The 20,927-nt window shown below is 43.5% G+C and overlaps 2 protein-coding genes across 6 annotated transcripts; one reads left to right on the top strand and one right to left on the bottom strand.

The window, feature by feature from the left end:
* Nucleotides 1–5,938: 5,938 nt before the first annotated feature.
* On the bottom strand, nt 5,939–8,941 carry msrb1a (methionine sulfoxide reductase B1a). Its single transcript, XM_077559157.1, has 4 exons — nt 8,790–8,941; nt 7,864–8,006; nt 7,087–7,201; nt 5,939–6,433 (listed from the first exon to the last, which is right to left on the bottom strand). Exons 1-4 carry the CDS (start codon nt 8,842–8,844, stop codon nt 6,414–6,416), a joined length of 333 nt encoding a protein of 110 aa, XP_077415283.1. The 5' UTR covers nt 8,845–8,941; the 3' UTR covers nt 5,939–6,413.
* A 108-nt stretch (nt 8,942–9,049) lies between these two features.
* On the top strand, nt 9,050–20,920 carry LOC144044624 (testis-expressed protein 2-like). Of its 5 annotated transcripts, none has more exons than XM_077559149.1 (12): nt 9,066–9,521; nt 10,098–11,237; nt 12,755–12,934; nt 13,017–13,287; nt 14,575–14,729; nt 15,310–15,477; nt 15,818–15,917; nt 16,007–16,139; nt 19,486–19,611; nt 19,910–20,119; nt 20,208–20,328; nt 20,408–20,920. In XM_077559149.1, exons 2-12 carry the CDS (start codon nt 10,131–10,133, stop codon nt 20,591–20,593), a joined length of 2,757 nt encoding a protein of 918 aa, XP_077415275.1. In that variant the 5' UTR covers nt 9,066–9,521; nt 10,098–10,130; the 3' UTR covers nt 20,594–20,920. The 5 variants fall into 5 exon arrangements, 4 of the variants coding, with proteins under 4 accessions (XP_077415276.1, XP_077415275.1, XP_077415273.1 ...); XM_077559147.1 differs by having other exon boundaries at nt 9,070–9,521; nt 14,563–14,729; XM_077559148.1 differs by lacking the exon at nt 9,066–9,521 and adding an exon at nt 9,549–9,685 and having other exon boundaries at nt 14,563–14,729.
* Nucleotides 20,921–20,927: the final 7 nt, after the last annotated feature.

The following is a 20,927-nucleotide window of genomic DNA, read 5'->3' as shown; positions in this document are numbered from 1 at the left end:
GTGATTTCCTGACTTTTGTTTTGTTTTTGTCTATTTCATTCTACAGCAGCAGAAATCTGAAGGTTTTGTGACTTGCCAAGTAAACAAAAGTAGTCTTCTATTTGGAGCTACACCAATTTCATGATGTCTTCTTTTGCCCCAAACCTAAACAAAGTCCCATTTAACTTGTACAAGTGTATATGTAGTCCTGTTAAAAAAAATAATATAAAATTAAATTTAAAAAATCAACAGTATAGACCAAACTGGCCCTCGAGGGATTGTTTTTCAACAGACAGACAAAAAGCACAAAGAAGAGCGTTTCTTTCAGGATTATCTTGGCCCCCTTTAAACCCCTCACAAAATCCCTGTGTAGTCTATGATGAGACCAGGATGAAAGGTAACGTGGGGCCCACAATCAGCCACTTTTGTCCTGCCCTGAAAATAAGAGCCCGTCTCCCTGATCTGCCAGAACAATACCGGTACCACAGTTTACTTTGAAGCGCTCAGGTGGATCCTGTGCTGTTGTCTGGGGGTGAGGGGTGTGTGGTGAAGTGCTATCTCCTCTCAGACAGATGAGTGAGAAGATAGTGAGAGACATTTGCAAACACATAGCCTACGTGATGTTCAAAACCACGCCTGTGGAGGTCAGAAGAAGGAATGTGATCATGTGATAAAAGTGACAAAAAGGTGGCGGAGGTCGACCAAAGTTATGTGCTTGCTTTCAAATGAATTAGGTTGTTTATTTCCAAAGTGGCAGCACTCACAGCTGGGATATTTTTCCTTCACTCATGTTTTAAGCTTTTGCCATTTTGTTGGTGGAAATGCACAACATTTCCTCAATGTAGAAATGCATCTTGATAAAGGTAGAATTTTATATTTACAGTGTTTATAGTAAATCTTGGGGATGTTGCATACCACTTTTTTTCAGACCAATACCAGTACAAGCATTCAACTATTGAGTAGTCACCGATACCACTAGTACTTTTGATAAACCAAATATTAAAAAAAAAAATAATACACGATAATTTTAAACAAAGACCTATATAACCAAATATTGAATTTTTCCTTAAAATCGCATGTAATAAATGGCAGTTTTCCAATAGCTTTTTTTCCATTTCTATACATATACTCACAGAAGTTGCATGATTAAAATAATTCAGGTTATAATATAACCAAGTTGTTCAATTAAATTAATAATAATTCCCTATAACCATTATAGGGGATTGCTTTCAACTTCCGCTGTCATGCTAAACATTAATTCAAAATAGCGGCTAGCTAGTTGGCAGCTTGTTAAGTTGCTCATTAGTGTGTGGCTAGCACACTGACCTGTATATATTACTGGATAGCTTATAGCCCATACACGCCTGTGCAAGCCGTTGACGCCACAGGGCAGCCATCTTACCCCTCCCATCTCACAAGCAGACTACTGTATATACTATACGTATACGTACAGATTAGACATATACAGCTGGTTGGCGGGTGGTCACTATTTCTTAACGAGTGGACGGTATTTGGCATGTGCTGCTTTGACGACCCCCTTTTTCTTTAATCGCTAAGTTCCTTAGACCCCAATATTAAATTTGGTTAAATTACAGGTATAATTCTTTTTTTTTTTTTTATATATATAGTTTCCTCCTGTAAACATCATTAAGCAAATCATTTATACATGTATTTAAGGCAAGTTGTAAAATGTCTGAAGTCATCTTGTTTATGTTTAACAAAATTAAAGCATCATAAATCATGCCGTTTCTACAAAGTAGGCCTACTGTTTCAAATGTTCTCCAGTTTTGATACTGTAAATGTTAGAATCGCATGCCGAGAAACGTTTCTTGGGGGTGGTAATATGGCGCCCTTGCGGCTTCAAAAGTCTTGGCCTATCAGCTATCCAGATATATGTACAGATCAGTGGGCTAGCAGCATAAGGATGGCAATCGACTTGATATGGAAATACAGCAATTTCTCTTGCTATGATTTCATTTTTCAAGCATGTGTTGTCCTGACAGAGACACTAAGAACTTGGAGCACCTTCGATCTCTCCTAGTGAGCTCCTTTGATCCACAGCAAGAATCCCGCTGTATAAAAGCCCCATTAATCTTTTTCTTCATTACGCCGAGTCCAAACCCATATGGAGGACATTTTCACCACATCGGAGGTGGTGCTTGTCTTCCTCTGGCATGTTAATCCTCACGGTGAGCTTCTCCACTGTTGAAGCCACATGATGCATTCAGTTGAAAGGATTTGCAGCGGAGTTATTCTGTACGACTCAAAGCAGAAGCAGGTGCAACTGCTCATAAACAGACAAAACAGGCATCAAAACAGGCTTCCCTGTGTACTGTATTGTTCAGTGGCAACCTCCAGGCTGGCCCTCGGCCCGCTGGAATCCTCGACTGGTTTGACGTAATTACGGATTCAGATTGAGGATGACCCCCAGAGACCAGTGGAAGAGAAGAAAAAAATGAAAACATGTTCTCAGTCCAAGTCGGTCTCGTGATTTTTATCAGAGGATTACCACTTCCTGCTTCCTGTTTGCTTCCTCTCGGCCATGCAGCTGCTGAGCCGATGCCAGCCAGAAAGAGTGCTTGACTGCAGATAGCGCACGTTAATTGCATCCCACGCACCGCACCCCCTCCTCCTTTTTCCTCCCCTTCTGTCATTCTCACATCTGGTTTAATTTTGTATTTTTGTCTGCAGTGTTTGTTGCTACCTCATTCAGACTTCACCCCGGAGGACGATGAGGAGTCTGCGTGCCAGCTGTGCGTGGCAACTTTAAAAAGGAACCACAATAGAGACATCTAATCAGTGGCAAGGAAGGTATTATTGGATAAATGGGGGGCTCTCGGGCAAGATGCAGAGGACGAGCTTAGACCATCAACTGACGACTCTTAATAGACTACAGATTGAAATGTTCAACACTTTAAATAAACAGGGTGTTCCGAAAGTCATTCTACACTTCCTTTTTAGTATTTCATTGGGGGATCATTCGGACACATATGAAGCCATCAGCATTTGTCAGCTCAGGCTTTGCAGCTTATGTAAGCATATCATTCTCTTGTCCAACAACCTCAAGTTAGTACAGGACAGATAAAGCTTCAGCAGTCTCCAAATGAAATTAGTTTTTGTGGTCGCCCAGTTTCAAAGCAGCCCTTAGTTTGGATAAACTTTTTCCAGCTTTGGGCAAACGCCTGCTCTAGAGGTTTGGTGCTTTCATCAGTGGTGATAGTAGCAGGCCTTCCGCTGTGTGGCTTGTCAAGAACACATCCTGTTTTGAGAAACTTGCCATGAATAGCGTGCTTTTCAGTTTCCACTACACAATGGAGTGAGTAGTGTGGTGGCTGAACTGTCACTGAACAGCAGTCAGGAACAGAAGTACTTCTTACCAGGCGGCAATTTTACAAGGCGGCAAGATGTGCTTACTACAACTGCAAAGCCGAAGCTATTTCTGATGGCTTCACATTTGTCCAAATGATACCTGAAACAAAATAGAAAAAGTTCTGTGTTGAGAGACTTTCGGGACGCCCCTGTATTGACACACTGAGAGGAACTTCCACTCTCCCATGAAGACTTACGTCAAGTGTGTTGGGAATTTTGTCTATTTTTACGTTGAACTGGAGACAAGGCGTCATGTCTCACAATCTCGAAGTTTGCCAGATCCTTACTCATTGGACCACGACAATCTATGTATGGTTTGAAGGTCATCATCACTGTTGATCACATTTTGTCCTTATATTACCATTGCTTGTTACTTCAGAAAAGAAAAATGAAAATTGTGGACGATACTTTTGTAGTTAAAGTTTCACAACATTTTCTGACATCTCTCATACTGAATATCACACAAGATTTTTATTTTTTTTTTTACTTTCGAGGTGCCTCTTTTAACACATTTGTACTACAAATAGAGCAGTTTCAATTTTAAAACTGAAGTGTAAATTAGGTGTGATCACAGGGGAAATTGTATTGACTTGTCAAGGTGGAATGTGTGACATTAGGGTTAAGCATCATCATTAAGATGGCTAGGCTATATTGAACAAACTCAACAAAATAGATTTTATATTCATCAATGTGTGAATTGAGTGAAAACGTTGGCACAAAGTCATCATTCTACAATGCAATGAAGTGTTATGGTTTAATACTCCACAGGTGTTTCCACACCTGCACCTTCCTGAAAAACTAAGCAGCGCCAGAGCTCTTGAACACGTACCCACATCATCTCTTTGTTTGAAATTCCATCATAGACATGTGTTCTATAAAGTATAACAAAAAAGGGCAGGTTTACTGGTCCACTTGGAAATATTTGCTGGTATAAAAACACTTAAGACATCGTGACATGTACTGGGATTTATTAACTTTGAATACATTATGATGTCTGACTGAAGGAAAATTGTTCCATGTCTACCGGGTTGTTGTTTTTTTGTTTGTTTTTTATTTAAAAACACGTCTCGTAATAAACATCTGCTGAACCTTTGCACTCAATGAAGTGGTGTTTTCGAGTAAATAATATCAACTAGAGTCTAGACAGTGTCCGGTGCCTTGTAATTTGCATTTAGAATCTCAATTTTGCTCATTTTACTGGACAGGAGTTCAATCATGTCCCATTTAAAGTCTAATAGCACCACCTGCTGATAAAATGCTGCAATTGCATTTTTAAGTCCGCCTAACGTTGAGTTCAAGTCAAACGGTAACTTCTTAATTAAACATTGCGTATGATACATAATTATGGTGTATAGTTTCCCTCAATCTTGATTGCATGTATCCAACTTATTATGTGTAAGACCCTTTTGTGTTCCAATCTTCTTGGATGACAACAACTTGAGACATAATTAAATTGAGATTAGATTCCAGGTCAGTGTGTCGGCCTGCGTCAGTGAATTCTCATACATCACAAACAATCTTCTAGCGAAATGGACAAACATTACCAGACACACCTACAATCTTGTAAAAAACCTTAAATCCATTTGACTAGGAAAAGTGGGCCCATTGCCTGCCATTTTCATTTCCCGTGGATGTAACTAAGCATCCTAATATTTTTGTGCGTATAGTGTATAAAATGCACAAAGGCTTGAAGCTGGCAAATGGGGTAGATGCCACGGACTTCCGGGTTTCACACATCACCGTTGTTTTCGGCACGTGATGGCCGCGTTCCAACACTCGCACCCCCAACCGCGCACTCCCGCCGAACTGTCTGAAATGCTTCGGACAACTGAGACAGACACACTACACACTCGCACCCGTCGACGGGAACGCGCAACCAAGGGGCACAAAGGCGGAAGCGCAAGAACTGGGACGGGGCCCACACGTCGCAAACAGAAAATGGAAACAAAACTGATGTGTGAAAACCAGGAAGTTGGAAGTCCCGCCTCCTCCGTGGCATATACCCATTGTTTGCAAATACTATCACGAAAATGACTGAAAATCCATCCGAATCCATGTGATTTATGTAAATATGTTCATATAAGGCTTGGTGCTATTTGAAGACACCTCCCTCCAGAAATCGTGGGGTCCCACTCTGCTTTATTCTTTATTACAAGCAAAGCTTCCACAGCTCACTTTTTTTTTCTATCCTCCTGTTCTATGGCAACACTAAGGGAGAAAGAATTGAGCCGAGTATGTATGAGTGGTCACATTGGGGATGAAATTGAGTGAGCTGTTAAATATCACAAGTGGGGCCGGTGTATGCGATGTGTTAAACCCACAACAGGAATTAATGTGTTTAACTGTCTCAGAAACAGATGGTGAAGAAAGTGTTAAAATCTTGACAAGTTGTAAAATAGCAGTTGGCCAACTATTAAATGTGTCAAAAGAAGCAACCTTCTTGCAGATAAAATACATTTTCTATGGCAAAAGGTGGTAAATTGTTGACTTGATGTCTTTTATCCTGTAATGGAGAACATGAAATTGCTTCGTGCTACGCCTTGGGAATACGTCGAAGCAGTCACAACAAAATGTGACAAGATTGGGTCAATGCCTTTTAAAATATATGTATTTTTAATTAAACATGACAGTGTAACCAAGCACCAATGCGGTGCTTATTTTCATCATGATATTATAGTAAATTATTAAATATTAAAATGTATATTTTATGTTGATTCTATGACAATTTTTATACAATTTAGGCAACATTGTGATGGTAACTTAGACAGTAATTCCGTGAGAAGGGTGAAAATAGTGTATAATTTAAAAATTTCAAATATTTCCCTGAAGACAATCACTCCGCTACCTATTGTAAAAGTTACAAGTGCAGCTATCCTGAGTCTCAAACATTGCATGAGAAAACTATTTTTTTCTGTTGTTGCCGTCCAGTGAGGTCACACTCCATCCGAACTCTGGTGCTCCCCAGTCGGGCTTTTTCCCAGAGCACTTCATTCGCAGTCCACACTTACTTAGCGGAACCCAGAAATGACTACAAGACAAGCGGCACTTGGTCCTGAGCGCTCACTTTACTGTCCATCAACCTTGTCTGTGAAGCGAAGCAAAAACATATGCTATCATCATGTGGAAATGTTGTGTTTTGTCAAATGGTCCATAAGAAGCTATGGCCGATTGAACAAAGAAAATGTCACATCCTGATCAGATGCTATTTGCTTGTACTGTCTATGTCATTGCAAAACATAATGCCTGAAAAACAGCCATGACATAAGCTGGCATTTACAGCAGACATGAAATGCAAAAAATATATATATTATTGTAAGCGTGCATCTGTACAGATAAAGGTATCACTCATAATAAACACAACCCCCATAACTTTACCCTTACAACACAATATAAATATAATAATACTTACAGGCATATTTTCTTTATCCTCTGCAAAAAGCGACTACCGGTAATATAACTCATTCGTCTTTTTGTCAGTATTACACTACCCCCCGGTGGCCAAGTCACGCACACCAAAAGGACGTTGGGCTGGAATGGAATAATGCCTTTTCCATTCAATTCAATAGTGAACGATGGTTTGAGATAAGTTATACAAGTAAGAAGCATTGCAATCAAACACATTTTACTTGCAAGTCAAGGTGCCACACTTTGAAGAGCAACTTAAGTAAAATGTGTGAGGATTCCGTACATATTTCTCAACATTCAGAAAGAGGGAAGTCCATGTTCTATGACCTGTACCTTTCGGGATGAACTTCAGTGAGCTGCTGAATATTCAAAAGCGAGACACGCCTTTGGCAGGTCCGTCGTCGACAAACTCGTGGCCGAGGCCATTTCCACACTTGCCACACGACACCTTGAGTAAAACAAAATCCCATTAGTGGTTCATTATACAGTACTCTTATTGTCAAATATTTTTAGAATAAATTATTCTATCGATTATTAAATCAACTAATGGGAGAAGACTTTTTTTTCTATTAAAGTTTATTGCAAAATCTATCTAAATCCAAATAAACAACTACCAATATCACACAAGGGGGACTGATGTACTCACAAACATTTTTAAAACAGAGGTACTTGTACTTATACATGTTAATGGATACTGTTAATAAACACTTGAGAAGCTGCTTCAAGTTTAACTCCATGCCAATACTATGGCTGCAAATTTTCATAATAGATTAAGTTGACTTTTTCCCATAAATTGATTATGGTTCCGTTACTGGTTTGAACAGTATCAGGAAATAGGAAAAAATATTGATCGTTTTCCCAAGTAAAAGCTGGTGTTTACTATGATTTCTTATGATTAAACTCAAAATATAATCAGTCTGCTTTCACCATGGTATACATAAATCAAGAGAATTTTAGTGGAGAGCGGTTGAAGTCAGAAGAATTGGATTTTATTTTTATTTTTATTTAAACCACAGAGCTAAACAATTAAATGACTACCAAAATAGTTGGTTAATAAAGATTGATTAATTATTGGTAATTATGACAGCTGTAGTGTTCTTGTGATTATACCTTGAAGGCGCCAGGTCTCTCCTGGCGTTTGGCCACGCTGTCTTGGTGAACGGTCTCCGTGAAAGTGGGCCAGGGAGACGAATGCTCATACTTGGAGCGGCTGGAGAAAAGATGGTGATCACACTTGGCGCATGCGTAAACTCCTACAGGATGACAAGAGAGGATTTGTATGTCACTAAATGACTTTACAGTACTTTTCTTATCCCATTAGGATTATACAGATATACAATCTTAGAAATTGCTATTTTAGCTGTTATAATGGTGACATCAATCCGGTGACATTTGCCTTGGGGTTCTGAGGTTCGGGGTTCTAATCTCTGTTCCTGTTTTCCTGAGCAGACTTCACATGGGTTTTCGCCAGCTTCATTGCACAAGCCTGTTCAGTTCACTGTTCACTCTCAATAATCTTTATGTGTCAACTGGTGAGTCTGAATGCGCAATTTGTGCTCTATGATGTGACGGACCGGCAACCAATCCAACCTGGTGTACCCCACCTAATGCCCAAGGCAACAATCTCAAACAGAAAACGGGTGCAAGGACAATGACGACATTTGGGGTGCAAGGACAATGACGACATTTGGGGTGCAATTTATCGTGTGTGGCCATTTAGTTTAGAGAAGTACCGGATGTTTTGTAAGGGTTGTGCAACCTCCAGTTTCTTACAAAAGTTCATAGTTGTTGTTGTTGTTTGTTTTCTTTGTAAGTAGTCTTAATTACACCACCAAAGACAACTTTTCTGTTATGTCACACATATCGATAATATTTAACTCGAATAGCTGTCGAGGAATTTACAAATACAGTTGAAGACAACTGTAGCTTGGCTAACCGGCTAGCTCGCCACCGTTGACGTCTTAAAGTGAAAGAGTTCTAAATGGCAACAAATTACGATAAAACATCGAGTAAAGTAGCCCAAGTCGTAACAGCACCTGGCTTGAAATGATCTTTATAAACCTCCCGACCGTAGAAGGAACAGAACGACATTTCCACCTGCGCTTGGTTAAATTCGCTCAGCAGTGAAAAATAAAACCCAAACGGTTCAAGTACCAAGCAAACAACAGTGCGTACTCCTAATTTCCGGTGTAAAATCCCACATCATTCAAAATAAAACCGGAAATGATAGTAGTAAAGTAAAACACCTATTAAATGCTCACCCGTGTGAATTAAATTTGCACTTTGCCAGTCTATCTAATGAGGAATTGCACTGCACCAAACTAACGTACATTTTAGTGCATTTATTTTCAGACGAATATTAGAAGCATGTCGCCCTATATGATGCAGTGCAGTTGTACACGTAACCAAATGATAAATCTACGTTTTAATTTAAAGTAAGAACATGCAATACAGGTGCGATTAAGTAAGTGTTCGCACTCGATCCCTCTTGTCTTTTGACGTTGACAGGATGAACAGCACTGTCAACTACTCCAAAACTAATCTGGATTAGGAGGTTCGTCTAGTCTACTGCTCTTTGGAGACCAATAATCACATTATGATGCTTTGGCTTGACGCCTTAAAGAGACCAGCGTGGGGAAAGAGGCAATCAGAGAAACAAACGTTTTTTGAAGTACAGTACATACAGTTGCTTGCAGGAGGCAGATGACGCACGTAACACACTCAAAATAATTTCTTCACAAGACAGCGGGTCATTTATGACAATTTGGGTGAGTAAATGTACACATTTCTCTGCATAGCACTGTCAAGAAATTCCTGCCATCTTCCACAATTGACCATCCAAGATAATTATAAGTTTTCCAGCGCTGGAAATGCATAATATGTTCCCTGAAGTCAAATGGCAAGGGTACAAAGACATTTACGATGGATAAAGGTGTGGTTGTATAATTTTTCATTTTTGTCATTGTAAAATTCAACATTTTATGTGGTAATTGAGCACAGGAGACCTCAATGAGCTTGTTTAGCCGATTTGAACCGTATGAATCCCAAAACACTACTGCAAATATTATAAAGTGAGTGATGGTATTTAATTTCTTCATTCTGACATTAGGGATCTATTTTTTCAGTTAATCCCTTGAAAACTGAGCTATGATTGGTCGTTACGGTTACGGAGCATGGCAAGTGGCAAAATATGCTTCAAAGGCATCAATTGTACATGAAAAATAATGAAGTTATCACATTAATCAAAGACACAAACTTATTTTCCTACTGCTGAAAATGACTAAATAAGTCAAGTATCCCTTTAAAGTAAGGATTCTAATGTGTTTTTGGATCTCATTTTTCAGTTTGACTTTCATCAGGCTCCATGAGACGGTCCAATGACTTCCAAGCATCTAGTGTGCCATAATTTGAAACTTTCCCATTCCTCTTGGACTGGTTGTAAACCCAGAATGGATGAGAGTGGGCCCTTCTTAAACATGGTCTACCAAAAGGAGGGTCCCTCCGTGACCTTCTCCAAAGACAAACCCTTGGAAGAGCAGCCCGACCAGAGCCAAAGCTACCAGCTGCCTCACTCGCTGTCCTGCCCCGCCTCTTTTAAAGATTTGTCTGCATCTTCCTCCTCACGTATATTTGCGCCTACCAACCTGGTCAAAACTTCCCCCTCAGACCTGAGAAGAAAACCTCAATTCTCTGGCAAGGTTGAGCCATATGTCAACATCCCTGAGGCAGACACAAAGCATCGATTGAAGCAAACACAGACAATGATCCCTGCAAATGAGAAAAATGGCCAACAAACACCACCTTATGCCGATCTCATGTCTGCTAGCAAGCGTAGAAACACCTCATTGCTAACCGGGAAGGAGGACCAATGTAGTGAGCGTTATGAAGCCTCGCATGAGTTTCGGAGCAAGTTCAATCAGACCATGCATGATGAGAAAGAAAGAAAGAAAGAAAGGCGCCGACAGAGCTGGACTCCAGGTGAGAGAGGCTCACCGGCCTACCAAGGAACGCCGGGACGAGAAGATGCAGACCTTAAGTGCCAGAGGACCGCTGAAGTGGATGTATGTGATGCTCTTCTGAGAAGACGTCGATGGAGCTCCTTTGTGTCTCTAGAACAGTGGCGGTCTGGCGGAGACAATCACTTAGGGATTCACACTTACAGTGATATGAAAAAGGTGGTGGTCCTGCCAAACGGATCGAGAGCGGAACAACACCCTCAATCTGGTGGCACAGTCCCAAACATATTGTTTCAGATTCACTGGCTCTTCCCGGTGGGGCTTGTGGCGTATGTGTTGTCCACCATACCCATAGCCGCCTATGTGACCGGCGTGTCGGTAGGGGTCGCCTGTGGTTTCATTCTGGGATCGGTGCTTGCGTTTGTGCTCGCTGTACGATGCTCAAGTTCTGCATCAAAGTCAGGCTACATCAAGCCAAGAAAAAGGGATCCACCGGATGTAAAGCATGTTCATCCGGAAACACTAGAGGTAAAAATAAAATTCCATCTACTGATTTCCTCTAGCGCTTGTCCACATTTTGGTCACAAGTGAGCTGGAGCCTATCTCAGCTACTTTACCCCAAAATGTTTGCCAGGCGATATTGATGACTGAAGCACAAAACCTTTCATCTAAAACATATAATTCAGTGACTTTCCTGTCACAACAATCTCTGGAGTGGAATTGTTTTCACAACAAATATTCTTAACCTTTTTGCGGGTATACCCAACCAGTTTTCTATGTGCATTCACCAAACATTTATTTTTTGAAAACTAAATAAATCAATAAAAAATACAAATTCACTTTGCTGCGTAACACACACACAAAAAAAGGGAAGTAGCCTTTTCATCAAATATGGCTCTCTTCACCTCAAATTCAGCAAGTGTTGTGTTCTTGTAGTCTCCATCTCCATACAGTTTATTAAGGAAATGTTCCTTTAGTTTTGCTAGATAGCTATAGTCGTGCTGGAATAGAATTGCTCAAGTAGGCATTGCAAAACAGGCAGTTAGGACTGACTCAACTATTTTTATAGAGCACTTTAAAACAACCACCGTTGTTTTCTTAAGATGGGACTCAGGGGTAGCAGATACAATGTAAACAGCAGAGGCCCCAGAATTGAACCCTGTGGAACACCATACGTTCCATTATACATGTGAATTCATATTGCACATATTTATGCGACCACTTTTTTTGTTTAGCTCGACAGTTCGTATGAAGGGATTACAATAATAGAGAAATCACACGATGCAGCATCACAACAGTCACAAGTTGACTATTTTGCACCAAATTCCCTGCAACACTGATAGGCCAAGCAATGTAGCGTGATCACCTGCATCCAATGATGGTCAAGTGGGCATGTCATCATTTGAGTCGTATGTGGGGTTTGATCGAACCCAGGTGAAGAACCAATGTTCAAAACATACCATAACTAACATTGAAAAAAAAACTACAATATTTGTAGTAGGGGTGGGAATCTTTGAATGTCTCACGATTCGATTCCGATTTTTTGGGCTTCGATTTTCGGTTAAGAATGATTTTTGATTCAATTTATAGATGTGCAAAGAATCGTAATGATCTACTCCAGTCTGACTCGCTAATGCTAATTAGCGCGCTACTCGCGGAACTTTTATCACTCAAAAGAACGGCTCCACGCTGCAAAAAAACTTTTATTGGAATAACTTGATCGTGACTTTTTCCTTCTACTCTCTAATGTGGCTACAGCTTGACAGTGTATCAGACTGCGTGGAACCACACTGCCCCTAAGTGGCCAAATCGAGTACAACATGAAAAGCGCTCCCAATAAAGGCACACACAAACAAAGGCAAGACAGTATAAAATAATTTAAATAAAATCGATTTGGGGACATTTAAAATCGATTCTGAATCGTACTAAATGAGAAATCCGATTCTTATGAGAATCGATTTTTTGGGCACACCCTTAATTTGTAGTATGATAAATGTGGTTTGTTTGACTCAGTATTGATTAAAATCCTTAAAAATGTCTCACAGGGTTGGCTGAAACAAACACTCAGTTACAACCCGGAGACGTTCCACCAGTCTGCCACACATCCTGTCTTTGCAAGCTTGGCGGGCACCCAGCTCCGGCTGTCGCATCCGCAAGCGTCTGATGGGCCGACCCAAGAGATCACACATTTGCCTTCATGCACCTACCAGCTGGCAAACTGTCAGGTTTGTGTATCTCACTGTACTGATGGGCTATTGCTCCTTTGTAATCACAATGTAATGCCATTCTGTTGACTGCCATCATCAGGTATCTCTTGCACCTCCTGGTTTGGCTCGGAAGAGGGTCTGGAACAAAAAATACCCCATCTGCATCACTCTAGCCGAGGGGGAAGTAGGGGAGGAGAATGTGCCGGAAGAACAGGAGGGAGAAGGTTCAAAAAGAAATCATGCCACCTCTGAGCACAACATGCCTCCTGTTATCCTCTACCTGTTTGCCTGTACGGGCAGAGAGAAAGAGGAGTGGTTCGAGAACTTCCGGTCTGCTTCTGCGAGTGGAGTCGCAAGCGGTGTGAACACAGGTAAGCAGACACTTCACTATAGTAAATTTGTGGGAGTCCCAAAGTGTAGTTTTAACATTTTCAATGGTGTCCAGAATCAGTGTTGTTTCACAGAATGGTTCACATAGAGTTAGATTAAAACTCCTCACCTTGCACCTGCACTTTAACAGTTTGACAAGGCAGCACAGTTTTCCTCCTCGTTTCCTCCTTGCTTATCTCTTGGAAAAAAAATGACAAAAGGGAGTTTGGGCCCATGAAGTCATTTTTACTCACTAAAACTGTGGTCAACAATGACAGGCTCCAAATGCTGTCTTTGAGAAGTGTTCTCAATTAGTTGGATTCAAGTTGATGGTCTTGAATACAAATTTGGATTTATTGTTTGCAATGAAACTAATGACGACATCCCAGTTCTGTCGCACCGATGTACTTTTGAACATGTTAAACTTTTAGAACGAAGGGCAGATGTACTGGCGGGATAGCTCAGTGGGTCGGGCCACTGACATAAATTACACGATACTGGGGATCTAATCCCAGTCAGGGCAGACCCTTTGGGAGTCCATGTTTAAGAGTGTCTGAGAAGAGTGACTTATCTGCTCCTGTAATGTTAACTGCTGAGTGAGTTAAAATGTTCTCTCTACCAGTGTTAACAAAAAAAAAACTATTTTAAAAGTGTTGATTTAACTCTGGAAAGTGTGGAGCTATAAAAACTCTGAAAAAGTGTTAAAATCATCTCTGGGGTAGTTAATTCAGCACTGGGCGTAGTGTTAACAAAAAAAAAACAATTTTAAAAGTGTTGATTTAACTCTGGAAAGTGTGGAGCTATAAAAACTCAGAAAAAGTGTTAAAATCATCTCTGGGGTAGTTAATTCAGCACTGGGCGTTTTGTTGTGTAGGCACACCTGCACTATGAATGGATCGGAAATCTGCCTTTGAAAATACAGTGGTGCTCTAAGAAGAGTTTAATTAATTCCATCCCTTTACTGAAAAACAGACATAAATCTATTTGGCAGTTCAGAAAATGCACAAATAAATTGATTCACTAAATGTACAATTAAGCAACAGGGTTAGGTCTCCTTCAAACATACATTCCCCTTTTGGGGCCAATAACACCAATCAAAATGTTTGTTTACCTCTTGAGAGAATGTAAAGTTAAACAAGGTCTCTAAACGATTAATTGGTTATTAAATCGATTAGCTGTCAATTAATTGTTGCACCTCTAGAGTACTGAAATCATGTTGAGTGTCAGAGATGTTCAGTGGTGTCATTTCTCTCACTCGGACAAATCACTTGGTGGAGATGCTGGTAAAGAAAGCACAGAGGAGCATTCTAAACTTCCGGAAGCGACGAGAGCAAGGAAATCATTGGACTACACAGCCTACATGACACAGCTGGCTGGCTCGGAGAGCCGCGGTCCTGCTCAAGACACGGTTGGCGATAAGGGAAGCCCCGGATCTCAGAAAAAGGTAAAAGTTGCCTTTGCTGTCACCTGTACCGTAATTAGTGCTGGATGCTGGTTCTGCAAAACAGACTGTTAGTGAAATGACATGCCAATTTTACTTTTACATTACTTTTCAGAAACATCGAGAATTTTGTGTATTTTTAAAACGCATTATTGCGCCTTTTTTTTTTTTTTTTAAGTAGTACCTTGACTTGCAAGTATAGTCACCGATGCACTTTGGTTGTTTATTCGGCATAATCAGTCGAAATGAAATACGAAATGAAACCACTGCATGAGTGCAGCTCATAATATCGCATGCTTGGCTACAACTCTCAAATGTACTGCAGTGTGTATGTGACTTTCGGCGTAATAACACTTTAGCAATTGTTTTTACGCTGTTGGTAATAATGTTGTATTGTGTGTCTATATTTTACAACACTTGAATGAAAATATGACACATATGTGATTTTTGAGGATTTGGAATGGATTAATGGCATTGCTTATGAAACAAATTATTAGACTAAACTTCCAAATAGCGTACGTTTTAAAACACGTACCATACTATGGCTCTTGGTTACTTGTGTAATGACTCTGTTTTGATGCAGGTCTACGCCGAAGCGGCCAGAGCCGAGTTAGTCGCCGCCAATGAGGCAGAGGCCCAAACTGCGTGGTTGAACTCACTGCTGGGCAGGATTTTCTGGAGCTTTTTACAGGATCAGTACTGGACCGACGTGGTGGCCTGCAAGATCCAGCAGAAACTCTTGAAGTTCAAGGTAAGAGGGAATGACAAAATTCACTTTCATTTTGCATCAGGAATTTATTTGAATTATATGGAATTTCAGTTCTACTTCCTGCAATTCGAATTTGAATTACAATTCTATTTCCTGTTTGCCACCTCAATTAAAATTGAATTCTGAATTTTGCCCTGCCCTGTTGGATAGTATTGATGATGTCTATAAATGACTTAGTTGTGGTGCTATTTAGTTCTAAGTCCCCACTGAAGGCCCAGGCACCAAATACCTTCGCTACTGGGATTTAAAATATGTAAATGTGTTGATGGTGTTTTGCACGACATGTAAGGTCTCCTAAAAGATGAAATTTGTCTCACTAAAGTTAAAATACTTGATGAGTGAGCTGGCACTGGTTGACCTGGACATTGGCACTCGCTTTCCTCAAATCCTCAACATATCCAAACCTACACTGGACCACAGAGGTGCGGAAACATAGCATTATTTTTGTAAAGGCCTTTTATAGTCAGCATGTACAATAAAAAATCGTAATGATGAATACATTAAATTTCAGGTCTGTGGTTGGACCTTGAGCTCATGTACACAGGCAGCTTTCAAATGACCCTGCAAACAAAGATGAACCTGAGTAAGATGGGTAAAGATGACCAAGACAAGGATCAATGCATTTCAGAGGCCCAGCGAGAACGGTAAAGTGTACTATTCAGTCCAATTAGTGGTGTAGAGTGGTAAGAAAAGGACAACAACAACAAAAATCCCTATTCTGATAACAATAGACATCCCGGTAAAGTTTTTTAAAAATTATATGAAATCAATGGCAATTTTGTACTCATTAATTCAAAACCTATTAAAAATCCCATACCCTTCACCTGAACCGAATACTTCAGAATCCCGATTGAGTCGTGAAGTTGTCAGGAGACCCGAGGAAGGATCAAAGAAAAGAAAGGAAAGTGAAATCCAGCACCGACCAGATACCAACTACTACACACAGGGTTACAAACTAGAATCTTTCACCAGCCCCAGAAGCATATCCATTCCAACAAATTAGGGAGACCTCAAGAGACCAAAGGAAAGACTAAAGAAAGGAAGGAAGGATGGATGAAGCAGAGTGAGATCCACAGACATCAGATTCCACCAATTCAACGACCAGAGGAAGAAGCAGGTTGTGTTTGAATTTCAGTAGATGCTGGTGTGGTGGATCTGGTGTGCATGAAAAACCTCCGCCAAAGAGGGGAGCCGTCGAACCTGGCCAGGACAGGGCAAGCACAACCCCCCAGGGCCCCCCAGGCCTCGGCAGCGCCAGGGTACAACCCCCGGGCCCCGTGGGGGCCACCAGCCAGATAGCAAACCAAGAAAGCCGGAGCGCTCCCCCACCCCAACACGGCTCGCGCCCCCAGCACTGCCGGCCCACCAGGCACCCCACCGGCACACAGCTGTATATATATATATTTATAGTATTCAAAGTACAGTATCTGTATGTACAACCGCTTTTCAAGGAATGCAGTACAGTGCAAAGAATTCAAATACCACTCAGTACTCCAAGTAACACTCAAGTATGCCTCGATAATATTGTAGTATATTCAAATTTTTGATATATATGGGGTAGATGTCACGGACTTCTGACTTCGGGTTTCACACATTAGCGTCGTTTCCGGCCACTGATGGCCGCGTTCCAACACTCGCGCCCCCACCCCTGCGCCCCCCAACCGCGCGCTCCCGCCAATTTGCCAGAGTGTGCAGGGCGTCTCAACAGACACACACACTACGCACTCGCGCCCGTCGATGGGAACGCGCATCCGAGGGTCACAAAGGCGGAAGCGCAAGAACTGGGACGCGGCCCACACGTCGCAAACAGGAAACGGAAACAAAACTGATGTGTGAAAACCAGGAAGTCTGAAGTCCAGCCTCCTCAGTGGCATATACCCCATTGTTTTGTTTTTTTTTGTTTTTTTTTCTGGGAGATCTCAGTATTGATCATTTGAAATGTCATCATCATTCTCCCTTTTTTTTTTTTTTTGTATGTGTGTTTGTGCGTGCGTGCGTGCGTGCGTGAGAAAGAAAAAATAATAAGAATTCCCATACCGTTCACCTAAACCGAACACTTCAAAATCCAGCCAGAGTCGTGGGGCCGCCAGGAGACCCGAAGGGGGACCAAAGAAAAGAAAGAAAAGCGAAGCCCAGCACCAACCAGACACCACCCACCAGGCCACTAACCTTCACCAACCCCAGAGACATCTAAACTCCAACAAATCAGGGAAACCTCAAGGGCCCAAAGGAGAAACTGAGGAAAGGTAGAAAGGACAGACGAAGCAGAGTGAGATCCACAGACACCAGCCTCCACCGAATCAATGACCTGAGGGAGAAACAAATTGTGTCTGAGTCTCGATAGATGCTGGTGTGGTGGATCTAGCATGCATGAAAATCTCCACCAAAGAGGGGAGCCGTCGACCCCCGCCAGGACAAAGCAAGCGCAACACCTCAGGGCCCCCCAGGCCGCGGCCGCGCCAATGGACGACCCCCGGGCCCCGCAGGGGCCACCGGCCGGAGAGCAAACCCCGGAGCAGGAGCGCCCCCCACCCCAACGCGGCCCGCGCCCCCAACCCAACGCAGCAGGACGGGGCACTGCAGGCCCACCAGGCACCCCACCGGCCCACAACCCCCGCTCCCCCCACGCCCCCCGCCACCCACCCCAACCGCCCCCAGGTCCCCAAATCCCCAGACACCCTCCCCACCCCAGCACCCCCCACCCCGGCACCCCCACCACCACTCCCCCACCAACCAAGCCGCCCCCGCCCCCACCCCCACCAACCGACAGCCCCCCAGCCCCCGACCCCAGACCCCGGGGACACACCGCACCCAGGCATCTGCGCCGAAGAGGGGGCCGGGCAGCGGAGCGGAGAGGGCACCCGCGCCCACCCCACCACGCGGAGGGACGGAACACCAGGGGCAGAAGGGGAGATGGGGGCACCGGAGGACGGGCGGCATCCCCGAACCCCAGGCCCAGCGGGGAGAGGCCCCGGTCGTCACCCCAACGATCTAAGTGAAAAACTAACCCTGTTACTAAGTTCGCCAGCTCGCCGACACACGGACAGGCGACCGCAGCACTGCTCCATACTGCGGCCTGCCCCAACCGATGCCCCCCCCCCCCCCAGTTGTGTGGTGCATTAAAATTTGGAGGGGAGCTGCAGGGCGGAGACGGTGTCTCCACCCCACCCCACTCCCCCCCAAAGTGTGTTATGTGCCCTAAAATGTATTGTGCAAAACTAGTGCAGTGAGTTAAGAGGAGCGACCAGCTGGGCCCCCCCCAACCGGGCGGGGGGGGGAGGCGCACCCGCCCACCAAAACCCCCACCCACCCCACCGGGACCCCGGCGGGGCTCGCCCCCCGGATACCGGGGCCCACCCGAAGTGCCCGGAGGCCCACCGGAGCGGGGCGGGCACAACACCAATCCCGCCCACTCCCCCGGCCCCCGGAGCGCCGAGACCCGGGCCACGGATGGAACCCCCGGCCTAGGGGAGGGGGAAGAGGGCGGACAGGGGAGGGGGAGGGGACGGGGGAAGGAGACGACAGGAAGGGCAGGAGGCAGCGGCAGGGCCGCAGAGAGAGGGGGAGAGGAGGAGGAAGGGCGACGAGGGAGAAGGGACAGGGAGGCGGAGGACGGGCGGGGAGAGGTGAAAAGGGAGAGGAAGCAAGGGGGAGGAAGGGGGAGGGGAGAGGGAACCACGGGGCACCCCGGCGGCCCACAGGCCCCGACCCGCGTCGCCGGACCCAGAGCGACGGACCGCGCCGGGGCGGCGCCGCCCCGGACACCAGGGAGAGCCCCGCAACACAGCACCCCCCACGAGACCCAGGAAACGACCAAGACGCAGCCGCCACCCAGCAGCCAACAGAGGGGCAGACCCGCCCACGCCCAGGCATATACCCCATTGTAACGTTATATCGCACAGGTCTATGATGGTGTTTGATAAATAATATGTTTCAGTAGAGGCTCTAATGTGAGTGTGGGGTTTTCTCCCCCCGGTGGTCAAAACGCAGGTTGTCTAAACTGGTTGGCAGTGACGAAGAGTCATCAAGTGCGGCCTCTTCCGAGGACGAGGACTTCCTACCCACTACGCCCCGGGAGAGTGGGGGAGATACGAGGGCAATGGGTGCAGCTGACATGTATGTTAATATATTGTGGTGTTTTAAGAGGCGGGCATTTTTGAACAGGCAAATGTGTGCCACCAACCACACTGTACAATCATGTATCTTAATTGTGTTCAAGTATCTGTTGATGAAAGAGTTGTACCACAGATGCTATTCATCAGCTTGTCATTGGTATTTTGCATTGTTAGCATTAAGCTAATTGGCCTTTCTAAGGCAAAGCTATGTGGTTGTTATGATTTAATGCGCGATTAAATTGTTTTATTTAGTTTGACAGTTAAAATGTGAGTGGCAATATATACCGTATCGTTCCCAGGAACTCAGCAGGCAGCACCAGTACAAAGATTCTGAAATTTATGGACAAGATAACAAAGTCAAAATATTTCCAGAAGGCCAGAGAGAATGAGTACATCTGGAAGAAGATAGCTGAGGTGACCAACATGTCTCTGATGCTCACCGTTGAAGTTCTGGAGCTCTCTGGAACTCTGGCTATTAATATCCCGCCGCCTCCTTCCGACAGGATATGGTATTCAGTGTCTTGTTTTCATGTGTGTGTGTAAGAATACATGCAGTCAAGCAAAATATTTTGTTTTTGTTTTACCTTTGTGGTTCAGGTACAGTTTCCGGGCACCTCCTAAATTAGACCTAAGTGTGCGTCCCATGCTTGGAGAGAGGGAGGTTACCTTCACTCAAATCACAGAGTGGATTGAGAAAAAGCTCAAGGGGGAGTTCCAGGTCAGTCTCACTTCCTCAACAGGGTTGGACAGTAAACACAACCTCATACCATTTCATCCGGCTTTGTTGTCATTAACAGAAATGGTTTGTCATGCCCAACATGGATGATTTATTTGTGCCACTCATGACCTGTGGCCCGTCGAGGCCATTCGCAACCTGTGAGGATACACGTCATCACCGCCCATCACCCATGGAGGCCTACGAACGGGAGATAAGAATGCCCACTGGCGGACGTGATTTGAATGAGTCTAGTGATTATTATTGAAAATTGCCATTTGGCTACAGATTATATATAGAGAGAGAGATTTTTTTAATCACAGGTTTTGGGGGAGTTGTGTGAGAGAAGCTATTCTCGGTTATTCATTGAAAAACTCCTGATTGTTTTTGTGCTCAAGCGAAAGTAATATCTCATAAATAAATAAAAATATTTATATATATCGTTTTGGTGCCATTTTCTGGCATATTGTTGACACCTGTCCAACTTTTACTGGAAAGTTTTGTAATTGTTAGTCTTGCATGCCCAAACCAAATTGTTGATAATGTATTAATAAGTGACTCCTGTTGGTTCAATAAAAAATGTTTAAAACCTTTATTTGTAT

Source organism: Vanacampus margaritifer, chromosome 2, assembly GCF_051991255.1.
Source record: "Vanacampus margaritifer isolate UIUO_Vmar chromosome 2, RoL_Vmar_1.0, whole genome shotgun sequence".
Taxonomy (NCBI): Eukaryota; Metazoa; Chordata; class Actinopteri; order Syngnathiformes; family Syngnathidae; genus Vanacampus; species Vanacampus margaritifer.
This window is presented reverse-complemented; position numbering and strand designations above follow the sequence as displayed.

Excerpts from the sequence above, each read along its gene's own strand:
- LOC144044624 (XM_077559147.1), top strand. The coding sequence starts at position 10,131 with ATGACTTCCAAGCATCTAGTGTGCCATAATTTGAAACTTTCCCATTCC. Across the intron at positions 16,140-19,485 it reads TCAGAGGCCCAGCGAGAACG|GTTGTCTAAACTGGTTGGCA; the intron begins GTAAAGTGTACT and ends GTCAAAACGCAG. Across the intron at positions 20,329-20,407 it reads AGCTCAAGGGGGAGTTCCAG|AAATGGTTTGTCATGCCCAA; the intron begins GTCAGTCTCACT and ends TGTCATTAACAG.